General features: G+C 50.9%; 1 protein-coding gene across 1 annotated transcript in view; it reads right to left on the reverse strand.

Annotated features, from left to right (window-relative positions):
- Positions 1–12,533, reverse strand: part of LOC137316636 (linker for activation of T-cells family member 1-like) — a 128,303-nt gene that overhangs the window by 53,448 nt on the left and 62,322 nt on the right. Inside the window, exon 5 of the mRNA XM_067980479.1 lies at positions 11,999–12,047. Within this exon, the coding sequence (XP_067836580.1) occupies positions 11,999–12,047 (49 nt within the window). The remainder of the gene's footprint in view (positions 1–11,998; positions 12,048–12,533) is intronic.

The following is a 12,533-nucleotide window of genomic DNA, read 5'->3' on the forward strand; positions in this document are numbered from 1 at the left end:
CAGAGTAAAGCTCCCTCTACAATGTCCCATCAAACACTCCCAGGGCAGGTACAGGGATAGATACAGAGTAAAGCTCCCTCTACACTGTCCCGTCAAACACTCACAGGGCAGGTACACGGATTGGTACAGAGTAAAGCTCCCTCTAGACTGTCCCATCAAACACTCCCAGGGCAGGTACAGGGTTAGATACAGAGTAAAGCTCCCTCTACACTGTCCCATCAAACACTCCCAGGGCAGGTACAGGGTTAGATACAGAGCAAAGCTCCCTCTACACTGTCCCGTCAAACACTCCCAGGGCAGGTACAGGGTTAGATACAGAGTAAAGCTCCCTCTATACTGTCCCGTCAAACACTCCCAGGGCAGGTACACGGATAGGTACAGAGTAAAGCTCCCTCTACACTGTCCCGTCAAACACTCCCAGGGCAGGTACAGGCTTAGTCACAGAGTAAAGCTCCCTCTGCACTGTCCCGTCAAACACTCACAGGGCAGGTACAGGCTTAGTCACAGAGTAAAGCTCCATCTACACTGTCCCGTCAAACACTCCCAGGGCAGGTACAGGGTTAGATACAGAGTAAAGCTCCCTCTACACTGTCCCATCAAACACTCCCAGGGCAGGTACAGGGTTAGATACAGAGTAAAGCTCCCTCTACACTGTCCCATCAAACACTCCCAGGGCAGGTACAGGGTTAGATACAGAGTAAAGCTCCCTCTGCACTGTCATGTCAAACACTCCCAGAGCAGGTCCAGGGTTAGAAACAGAATAAAGCTCCCTCTACACTGTCCCGTCAAACACTCCAAGGGCAGGTACAGCGTTCGATACAGAGTAAAGCTCCCTCTACACTGTCCTGTCAATCACTCCCAAGGGCAGGTACAGCACGAGTTCGATACAGAATAAAGCTCACTCTACACTGTCCCATCAAACACTCCCAGGCCAGGTAAAGGGTTTGATACAGAGTAAAGCTCCCTCTACACTGACCCATCAAACACTCCGAGGGCAGGGACAGGGTTAGATACAGAGTAAAGCTCCCTCTACACTGTCCCATCAAACACTCCCAGGGCAGGTACAGTGTTAGATACAGAGTAAAGCTCCCTCTACACTGTCCCATCAAACACTCCCAGGGCAGGTACAGGGTTAGATACAGAGTAAAGCTCCCTCTGCACTGTCCCATCAAACACTCCCAGGGCAGGTACAGTGTTAGATACAGAGTAAAGTCCCTCTACACTGTCCCATCAAACACTCCCAGGGCAAGTTCAGGGTTAGATACAGAGTAAAGCTCCCTCTACACTGTCCCGTCAAACACTCCCAGGGCACGTACAGGGTTAGATACAGAGTAAAGCTCCCTCTACACTGTCCCGTCAAACACTCCCAGGGCAGGTACAGGTTTAGTCACAGAGTAAAGCTCCCTCTGCACTGTCCCGTCAAGCACTCCAAGGGCAGGTACAGGGTTAGATACAGACTAAAGCTCCCTCTACACTGTCCCATCAAACACTCCCAGGGCAGGTACAGGGTTAGATACAGAGTAAAGCTCCCTCTGCACTGTCACGTCAAACACTCCCAGAGCAGGTCCAGGGTTAGAAACAGAATAAAGCTCCCTCTACACTGTCACGTCAAACACTCCAAGGGCAGGTACAGCGTTCGATACAGAGTAAAGCTCCCTCTACACTGTCCTGTCAATCACTCCCAAGGGCAGGTACAGCATGAGTTAGCTACAGAATAAAGCTCCCTCTACACTGTCCCATCAAACACTCCCAGGCCAGGTACAGGGTTAGATACAGAGTATAGCTCCCTCTACACTGTCCCATCTAACACTCCCAGAGAAGATACAGGGTTAGATACAGATTAAAGCTCCCTCTACACTGTCCCATCAAACACTCCCAGGGCAGGTGCAGGGTTAAATACAGAGTAAAGCTCCCTCTACACTGTCACATCAAACACTCCCAGGGCAGGTACAGGGTTAGATACAAAGTAAAGCTCCCTCCACACTGACCCATCAAACACTACCAGGGCAGGGATAGGGTTAGATACAGAGTAAAGCTCCCTCTACACTGTCCCATCAAACACTCCCAGGGCAGGTACAGGGTTAAATCCAGAGTAAAGCTCCCTCTACACTGTCCCATCAAACATTCCCAGGGCAGGTAAAGGGTTAGATACAGAGTAAAGCTCCCTCTACACTGTCCCATCAAACACTCCCAGGGCAGGTACAGGGTTAGATACAGAGTAAAGCTCCCTCTACACTGTCCCATCAAACACTCCCAGGGCAGGTAAAGGGTTAGATACAGAGTAAAGCTCCCTCTACACTGTCCCATCAAACACTCCCAGGGCAGGTACAGGGTTAGATACAGAGTAAAGCTCCCTCTAAACTAGCCCATCAAACACTCCCAGGGCACGTACAGGGTTAGAAACAGGGTAAAGTCCCCTCTACACTGTCCCGTCAATCACTCCCAGGGCAGGTACAGGGTTAGATACAGAGTAAAGCTCCCTCTGCACTGTCCCGTCAAACACTCCCAGGGCAGGTACAGGGTTAGATACAGAGTAAAGCTCCCTCTACAATGTCCCATCAAACACTCCCAGGGCAGGTGCCGGGTTAGATACAGAGTAAAGCTCCCTCTACACTGTCCCGTCAAACACTCCCAGGGCAGGTACACGGATTGGTACAGAGTAAAGCTCCCTCTACACTGTCCCATCAAACACTCCCAGGGAGGTACAGGGTTAGATACAGAGTAAAGCTCCCTCTACAATGTCCCATCAAACACTCCCAGGGCAGGTACAGGGATAGATACAGAGTAAAGCTCCCTCTACACTGTCCCGTCAAACACTCCCAGGGCAGGTACACGGATTGGTACAGAGTAAAGCTCCCTCTAGACTGTCCCATCAAACACTCCCAGGGCAAGTTCAGGGTTAGATACAGAGTAAAGCTCCCTCTACACTGTCCCATCAAACACTCCCAGGGCAAGTTCAGGGTTAGATACAGAGTAAAGCTCCCTCTACACTGTCCCGTCAAACACTCCCAGGGCACGTACAGGGTTAGATACAGAGTAAAGCTCCCTCTACACTGTCCCGTCAAACACTCCCAGGGCAGGTACAGGTTTAGTCACAGAGTAAAGCTCCCTCTACACTGTCCCATCAAACACTCCCAGGGCAGGTACAGGGTTAAATCCAGAGTAAAGCTCCCTCTACACTGTCCCATCAAACATTCCCAGGGCAGGTAAAGGGTTAGATACAGAGTAAAGCTCCCTCTACACTGTCCCATCAAACACTCCCAGGGCAGGTACAGGGTTAGATACAGAGTAAAGCTCCCTCTAAACTAGCCCATCAAACACTCCCAGGGCACGTACAGGGTTAGAAACAGGGTAAAGCTCCCTCTACACTGTCCCGTCAATCACTCCCAGGGCAGGTACAGGGTTAGATACAGAGTAAAGCTCCCTCTGCACTGTCCCGTCAAACACTCCCAGGGCAGGTACAGGGTTAGATACAGAGTAAAGCTCCCTCTACAATGTCCCATCAAACACTCCCAGGGCAGGTACAGGGATAGATACAGAGTAAAGCTCCCTCTACACTGTCCCGTCAAACACTCACAGGGCAGGTACACGGATTGGTACAGAGTAAAGCTCCCTCTAGACTGTCCCATCAAACACTCCCAGGGCAGGTACAGGGTTAGATACAGAGTAAAGCTCCCTCTACACTGTCCCATCAAACACTCCCAGGGCAGGTACAGGGTTAGATACAGAGCAAAGCTCCCTCTACACTGTCCCGTCAAACACTCCCAGGGCAGGTACAGGGTTAGATACAGAGTAAAGCTCCCTCTATACTGTCCCGTCAAACACTCCCAGGGCAGGTACACGGATAGGTACAGAGTAAAGCTCCCTCTGCACTGTCCCGTCAAACACTCCCAGGGCAGGTACAGGCTTAGTCACAGAGTAAAGCTCCCTCTGCACTGTCCCGTCAAACACTCACAGGGCAGGTACAGGCTTAGTCACAGAGTAAAGCTCCATCTACACTGTCCCGTCAAACACTCCCAGGGCAGGTACAGGGTTAGATACAGAGTAAAGCTCCCTCTACACTGTCCTGTCAATCACTCCCAAGGGCAGGTACAGCATGAGTTAGCTACAGAGTAAAGCTCCCTCTACACTGTCCTGTCAATCACTCCCAAGGGCAGGTACAGCATGAGTTAGCTACAGAATAAAGCTCCCTCTACACTGTCCCATCAAACACTCCCAGGCCAGGTACAGGGTTAGATACAGAGTATAGCTCCCTCTACACTGTCCCATCTAACACTCCCAGAGAAGATACAGGGTTAGATACAGATTAAAGCTCCCTCTACACTGTCCCATCAAACACTCCCAGGGCAGGTGCAGGGTTAAATACAGAGTAAAGCTCCCTCTACACTGTCACATCAAACACTCCCAGGGCAGGTACAGGGTTAGATACAAAGTTAAGCTCCCTCCACACTGACCCATCAAACACTACCAGGGCAGGGATAGGGTTAGATACAGAGTAAAGCTCCCTCTACACTGTCCCATCAAACACTCCCAGGGCAGGTACAGGGTTAAATCCAGAGTAAAGCTCCCTCTACACTGTCCCATCAAACATTCCCAGGGCAGGTAAAGGGTTAGATACAGAGTAAAGCTCCCTCTACACTGTCCCATCAAACACTCCCAGGGCAGGTACAGGGTTAGATACAGAGTAAAGCTCCCTCTACACTGTCCCATCAAACACTCCCAGGGCAGGTAAAGGGTTAGATACAGAGTAAAGCTCCCTCTACACTGTCCCATCAAACACTCCCAGGGCAGGTACAGGGTTAGATACAGAGTAAAGCTCCCTCTAAACTAGCCCATCAAACACTCCCAGGGCACGTACAGGGTTAGAAACAGGGTAAAGTCCCCTCTACACTGTCCCGTCAATCACTCCCAGGGCAGGTACAGGGTTAGATACAGAGTAAAGCTCCCTCTGCACTGTCCCGTCAAACACTCCCAGGGCAGGTACAGGGTTAGATACAGAGTAAAGCTCCCTCTACAATGTCCCATCAAACACTCCCAGGGCAGGTGCCGGGTTAGATACAGAGTAAAGCTCCCTCTACACTGTCCCGTCAAACACTCCCAGGGCAGGTACACGGATTGGTACAGAGTAAAGCTCCCTCTACACTGTCCCATCAAACACTCCCAGGGAGGTACAGGGTTAGATACAGAGTAAAGCTCCCTCTACAATGTCCCATCAAACACTCCCAGGGCAGGTACAGGGATAGATACAGAGTAAAGCTCCCTCTACACTGTCCCGTCAAACACTCCCAGGGCAGGTACACGGATTGGTACAGAGTAAAGCTCCCTCTAGACTGTCCCATCAAACACTCCCAGGGCAAGTTCAGGGTTAGATACAGAGTAAAGCTCCCTCTACACTGTCCCATCAAACACTCCCAGGGCAAGTTCAGGGTTAGATACAGAGTAAAGCTCCCTCTACACTGTCCCGTCAAACACTCCCAGGGCACGTACAGGGTTAGATACAGAGTAAAGCTCCCTCTACACTGTCCCGTCAAACACTCCCAGGGCAGGTACAGGTTTAGTCACAGAGTAAAGCTCCCTCTACACTGTCCCATCAAACACTCCCAGGGCAGGTACAGGGTTAAATCCAGAGTAAAGCTCCCTCTACACTGTCCCATCAAACATTCCCAGGGCAGGTAAAGGGTTAGATACAGAGTAAAGCTCCCTCTACACTGTCCCATCAAACACTCCCAGGGCAGGTACAGGGTTAGATACAGAGTAAAGCTCCCTCTAAACTAGCCCATCAAACACTCCCAGGGCACGTACAGGGTTAGAAACAGGGTAAAGCTCCCTCTACACTGTCCCGTCAATCACTCCCAGGGCAGGTACAGGGTTAGATACAGAGTAAAGCTCCCTCTGCACTGTCCCGTCAAACACTCCCAGGGCAGGTACAGGGTTAGATACAGAGTAAAGCTCCCTCTACAATGTCCCATCAAACACTCCCAGGGCAGGTACAGGGATAGATACAGAGTAAAGCTCCCTCTACACTGTCCCGTCAAACACTCACAGGGCAGGTACACGGATTGGTACAGAGTAAAGCTCCCTCTAGACTGTCCCATCAAACACTCCCAGGGCAGGTACAGGGTTAGATACAGAGTAAAGCTCCCTCTACACTGTCCCATCAAACACTCCCAGGGCAGGTACAGGGTTAGATACAGAGCAAAGCTCCCTCTACACTGTCCCGTCAAACACTCCCAGGGCAGGTACAGGGTTAGATACAGAGTAAAGCTCCCTCTATACTGTCCCGTCAAACACTCCCAGGGCAGGTACACGGATAGGTACAGAGTAAAGCTCCCTCTACACTGTCCCGTCAAACACTCCCAGGGCAGGTACAGGCTTAGTCACAGAGTAAAGCTCCCTCTGCACTGTCCCGTCAAACACTCACAGGGCAGGTACAGGCTTAGTCACAGAGTAAAGCTCCATCTACACTGTCCCGTCAAACACTCCCAGGGCAGGTACAGGGTTAGATACAGAGTAAAGCTCCCTCTACACTGTCCCATCAAACACTCCCAGGGCAGGTACAGGGTTAGATACAGAGTAAAGCTCCCTCTACACTGTCCCATCAAACACTCCCAGGGCAGGTACAGGGTTAGATACAGAGTAAAGCTCCCTCTGCACTGTCATGTCAAACACTCCCAGAGCAGGTCCAGGGTTAGAAACAGAATAAAGCTCCCTCTACACTGTCCCGTCAAACACTCCAAGGGCAGGTACAGCGTTCGATACAGAGTAAAGCTCCCTCTACACTGTCCTGTCAATCACTCCCAAGGGCAGGTACAGCACGAGTTCGATACAGAATAAAGCTCACTCTACACTGTCCCATCAAACACTCCCAGGCCAGGTAAAGGGTTTGATACAGAGTAAAGCTCCCTCTACACTGACCCATCAAACACTCCGAGGGCAGGGACAGGGTTAGATACAGAGTAAAGCTCCCTCTACACTGTCCCATCAAACACTCCCAGGGCAGGTACAGTGTTAGATACAGAGTAAAGCTCCCTCTACACTGTCCCATCAAACACTCCCAGGGCAGGTACAGGGTTAGATACAGAGTAAAGCTCCCTCTGCACTGTCCCATCAAACACTCCCAGGGCAGGTACAGTGTTAGATACAGAGTAAAGTCCCTCTACACTGTCCCATCAAACACTCCCAGGGCAAGTTCAGGGTTAGATACAGAGTAAAGCTCCCTCTACACTGTCCCGTCAAACACTCCCAGGGCACGTACAGGGTTAGATACAGAGTAAAGCTCCCTCTACACTGTCCCGTCAAACACTCCCAGGGCAGGTACAGGTTTAGTCACAGAGTAAAGCTCCCTCTGCACTGTCCCGTCAAGCACTCCAAGGGCAGGTACAGGGTCAGATACAGACTAAAGCTCCCTCTACACTGTCCCATCAAACACTCCCAGGGCAGGTACAGGGTTAGATACAGAGTAAAGCTCCCTCTGCACTGTCACGTCAAACACTCCCAGAGCAGGTCCAGGGTTAGAAACAGAATAAAGCTCCCTCTACACTGTCACGTCAAACACTCCAAGGGCAGGTACAGCGTTCGATACAGAGTAAAGCTCCCTCTACACTGTCCTGTCAATCACTCCCAAGGGCAGGTACAGCATGAGTTAGCTACAGAATAAAGCTCCCTCTACACTGTCCCATCAAACACTCCCAGGCCAGGTACAGGGTTAGATACAGAGTATAGCTCCCTCTACACTGTCCCATCTAACACTCCCAGAGAAGATACAGGGTTAGATACAGATTAAAGCTCCCTCTACACTGTCCCATCAAACACTCCCAGGGCAGGTGCAGGGTTAAATACAGAGTAAAGCTCCCTCTACACTGTCACATCAAACACTCCCAGGGCAGGTACAGGGTTAGATACAAAGTAAAGCTCCCTCCACACTGACCCATCAAACACTACCAGGGCAGGGATAGGGTTAGATACAGAGTAAAGCTCCCTCTACACTGTCCCATCAAACACTCCCAGGGCAGGTACAGGGTTAAATCCAGAGTAAAGCTCCCTCTACACTGTCCCATCAAACATTCCCAGGGCAGGTAAAGGGTTAGATACAGAGTAAAGCTCCCTCTACACTGTCCCATCAAACACTCCCAGGGCAGGTCCAGGGTTAGATACAGAGTAAAGCTCCCTCTACACTGTCCCATCAAACACTCCCAGGGCAGGTAAAGGGTTAGATACAGAGTAAAGCTCCCTCTACACTGTCCCATCAAACACTCCCAGGGCAGGTACAGGGTTAGATACAGAGTAAAGCTCCCTCTAAACTAGCCCATCAAACACTCCCAGGGCACGTACAGGGTTAGAAACAGGGTAAAGTCCCCTCTACACTGTCCCGTCAATCACTCCCAGGGCAGGTACAGGGTTAGATACAGAGTAAAGCTCCCTCTGCACTGTCCCGTCAAACACTCCCAGGGCAGGTACAGGGTTAGATACAGAGTAAAGCTCCCTCTACAATGTCCCATCAAACACTCCCAGGGCAGGTGCCGGGTTAGATACAGAGTAAAGCTCCCTCTACACTGTCCCGTCAAACACTCCCAGGGCAGGTACACGGATTGGTACAGAGTAAAGCTCCCTCTACACTGTCCCATCAAACACTCCCAGGGAGGTACAGGGTTAGATACAGAGTAAAGCTCCCTCTACAATGTCCCATCAAACACTCCCAGGGCAGGTACAGGGATAGATACAGAGTAAAGCTCCCTCTACACTGTCCCGTCAAACACTCCCAGGGCAGGTACACGGATTGGTACAGAGTAAAGCTCCCTCTAGACTGTCCCATCAAACACTCCCAGGGCAGGTACAGGGTTAGATACAGAGCAAAGCTCCCTCGACACTGTCCCGTCAAACACTCCCAGGGCAGGTACAGGGTTAGATACAGAGTAAAGCTCCCTCTACACTGTCCCGTCAAACACTCCCAGGGCAGGTACACGGATAGGTACAGAGTAAAGCTCCCTCTACACTGTCCCGTCAAACACTCCCAGGGCAGGTACAGGCTTAGTCACAGAGTAAAGCTCCCTCTGCACTGTCCCGTCAAACACTCCCAGGGCAGGTACAGGCTTAGTCACAGAGTAAAGCTCCATCTACACTGTCCCGTCAAACACTCCCAGGGCAGGTACAGGGTTAGATACAGAGTAAAGCTCCCTCTACACTGTCCCATCAAACACTCCCAGGGCAGGTACAGGGTTAGATACAGAGTAAAGCTCCCTCTACACTGTCCCATCAAACACTCCCAGGGCAGGTACAGGGTTAGATACAGAGTAAAGCTCCCTCTGCACTGTCACGTCAAACACTCCCAGAGCAGGTCCAGGGTTAGAAACAGAATAAAGCTCCCTCTACACTGTCCCGTCAAACACTCCAAGGGCAGGTACAGCGTTCGATATAGAGTAAAGCTCCCTCTACACTGTCCTGTCAATCACTCCCAAGGGCAGGTACAGCATGAGTTCGATACAGAATAAAGCTCCCTCTACACTGTCCCATCAAACACTCCCAGGCCAGGTACAGGGTTTGATACAGAGTAAAGCTCCCTCTACACTGACCCATCAAACACTCCCAGGGCAGGGACAGGGTTAGATACAGAGTAAAGCTCCCTCTACACTGTCCCATCAAACACTCCCAGGGCAGGTACAGGGTTAGATACAGAGTAAAGCTCCCTCTACACTATCCCATCAAACACTCCCAGGGCAAGTTCAGTGTTAGATACAGAGTAAAGTCCCTCTACACTGTCCCATCAAATACTCCCAGGGCAAGTTCAGGGTTAGATACAGAGTAAAGCTCCCTCTACACTGTCCCGTCAAACACTCCCAGGGCAGGTACACGGATAGGTACAGAGTAAAGCTCCCTCTACACTGTCCCGTCAAACACTCCCAGGGCAGGTACAGGCTTAGTCACAGAGTAAAGCTCCCTCTGCACTGTCCCATCAAACACTCCCAGGGCAGGTACAGGCTTAGTCACAGAGTAAAGCTCCATCTACACTGTCCCGTCAAACACTCCCAGGGCAGGTACAGGGTTAGATACAGAGTAAAGCTCCCTCTACACTGTCCCATCAAACACTCCCAGGGCAGGTACAGGGTTAGATACAGAGTAAAGCTCCCTCTACACTGTCCCATCAAACACTCCCAGGGCAGGTACAGGGTTAGATACAGAGTAAAGCTCCCTCTGCACTGTCACGTCAAACACTCCCAGAGCAGGTCCAGGGTTAGAAACAGAATAAAGCTCCCTCTACACTGTCCCGTCAAACACTCCAAGGGCAGGTACAGCGTTCGATACAGAGTAAAGCTCCCTCTACACTGTCCTGTCAATCACTCCCAAGGGCAGGTACAGCATGAGTTCGATACAGAATAAAGCTCCCTCTACACTGACCCATCAAACACTCCCAGGGCAGGGACAGGGTTAGATACAGAGTAAAGCTCCCTCTACACTGTCCAATCAAACACTCCCAGGGCAGGTACAGTGTTCGATACAGAGTAAAGCTCCCTCTACACTGTCCCATCAAACACTCCCAGGGCAGGTACAGGGTTAGATACAGAGTAAAGCTCCCTCTACACTATCCCATCAAACACTCCCAGGGCAAGTTCAGTGTTAGATACAGAGTAAAGCTCCCTCTACACTGTCCCATCAAACACTCCCAGGGCAAGTTCAGGGTTAGATACAGAGTAAAGCTCCCTCTACACTGTCCCGTCAAACACTCCCAGGGCAGGTACACGGATAGGTACAGAGTAAAGCTCCCTCTACACTGTCCCGTCAAACACTCCCAGGGCAGGTACAGGTTTAGTCACAGAGTAAAGCTCCCTCTGCACTGTCCCGTCAAACACTCCCAGGGCAGGTACACGGATAGGTACAGAGTAAAGCTCCCTCTACACTGTCCCATCAAACACTCCCAGGGCTGGTACAGGGTTAGATACAGAGTAAAGCTCCCTCTACACTGTCCCATCAAACACTCCAAGGGCAGGTACAGGGTTAGATACAGACTAAAGCTCCCTCTACACTGTCCCATCAAACACTCCCAGGGCAGGTACAGGGTTAGATACAGAGTAAAGCTCCCTCTGCACTGTCACGTCAAACACTCCCAGAGCAGGTCCAGGGTTAGAAACAGAATAAAGCTCCCTCTACACTGTCACGTCAAACACTCCAAGGGCAGGTACAGCGTTCGATACAGAGTAAAGCTCCCTCCACACTGTCCCATCAAACACTCCCAGGGCAGGTACAGGGTTAGATACAGAGTAAAGCTCCCTCTACACTGTCCCATCTAACACTCCCAGAGAAGATACAGGGTTAGATACAGAGTAAAGCTCCCTCTACACTGTCCCATCAAACACTCCCAGGGCAGGTACAGTGTTAGATACAGAGTAAAGCTCCCTCTACACTGTCCCATCAAACACTCCCAGGGCAGGTACAGGGTTAGATACAGAGTAAAACTCCCTCTACACTATCCCATCAAACACTCCCAGGGCAGGTACAGGGTTAGATACAGAGTAAAGCTCCCTCTACACTGTCCCGTCAAACACTCCCAGGGCAAGTTCAGTGTTAGATACAGAGTAAAGCTCCCTCTACACTGTCCCATCAAACACTCCCAGGGCAGGTACAGGGTTAGATACAGAGTAAAGCTCCCTCTACACTGTCCCATCAAACACTCCCAGGGCAGGTACAGGGTTAGATACAGAGTAAAGCTCCCTCTACACTGTCCCATCAAACACTCCCAGGGCAGGTACAGGGTTAGATACAGAGTAAAGCTCCCTCTACACTGTCCCATCAAACACTCCCAGGGCAGGTACAGGATTAGATACAGAGTAAAGCTCCCTCTACACCGTCCCGTCAAACACTCCCAGGGCAGGTACAGGGTTAGATACAGAGTAAAGCTCCCTCTACACTGTCCCATCAAACACTCCCAGGGCAGGTACAGGATTAGATACAGAGTAAAGCTCCCTCTACACCGTCCCGTCAAACACTCCTAGGGTCAGGTCCTTACATGTAGTTGCTGTTTTGATTGTTGTAATCTGCTTCTTCATCGCTGCTTTCTGCGGAAAATGAACAGGAGACGTGAGTGTTTCACAGTCGACAGACAGCCTCTCGCACCAAGCCCGATGTCGGTGCAGAGCCAGGCGGCTGGACGACGTATATGAGACTGACTGGCCTCCGTCTGCCGCTGGTCACTGGGTCTAATTCACACCTCTGCGATCGTTCTGCGCCCCTTCATTAAACCCCCGGACACTGGTGAACAAACACTCGCTCACAGACACTGGTGAACAAACACACGCTCACAGACACTGGTGAAGAAACATACACTCACAGACACTGGTGAACAAACACACGCTCACAGACACTGGTGAACAAACACACGCTCACGGATACTGGTGAAGAAACACACACTCACAGACACTGGTGAACAAACACATGCTCACAGACACTGGTGAACAAACACACACTCACAGACACTGGTGAACAAACACACGCTCACAGACACTGGTGAACAAACACACACTCACAGACACTGGTGAACAAAC

The sequence above is a fragment of the Heptranchias perlo genome, unplaced genomic scaffold, assembly GCF_035084215.1.
Source record: "Heptranchias perlo isolate sHepPer1 unplaced genomic scaffold, sHepPer1.hap1 HAP1_SCAFFOLD_593, whole genome shotgun sequence".
In the NCBI taxonomy this organism is placed as follows: Eukaryota; Metazoa; Chordata; class Chondrichthyes; order Hexanchiformes; family Hexanchidae; genus Heptranchias; species Heptranchias perlo.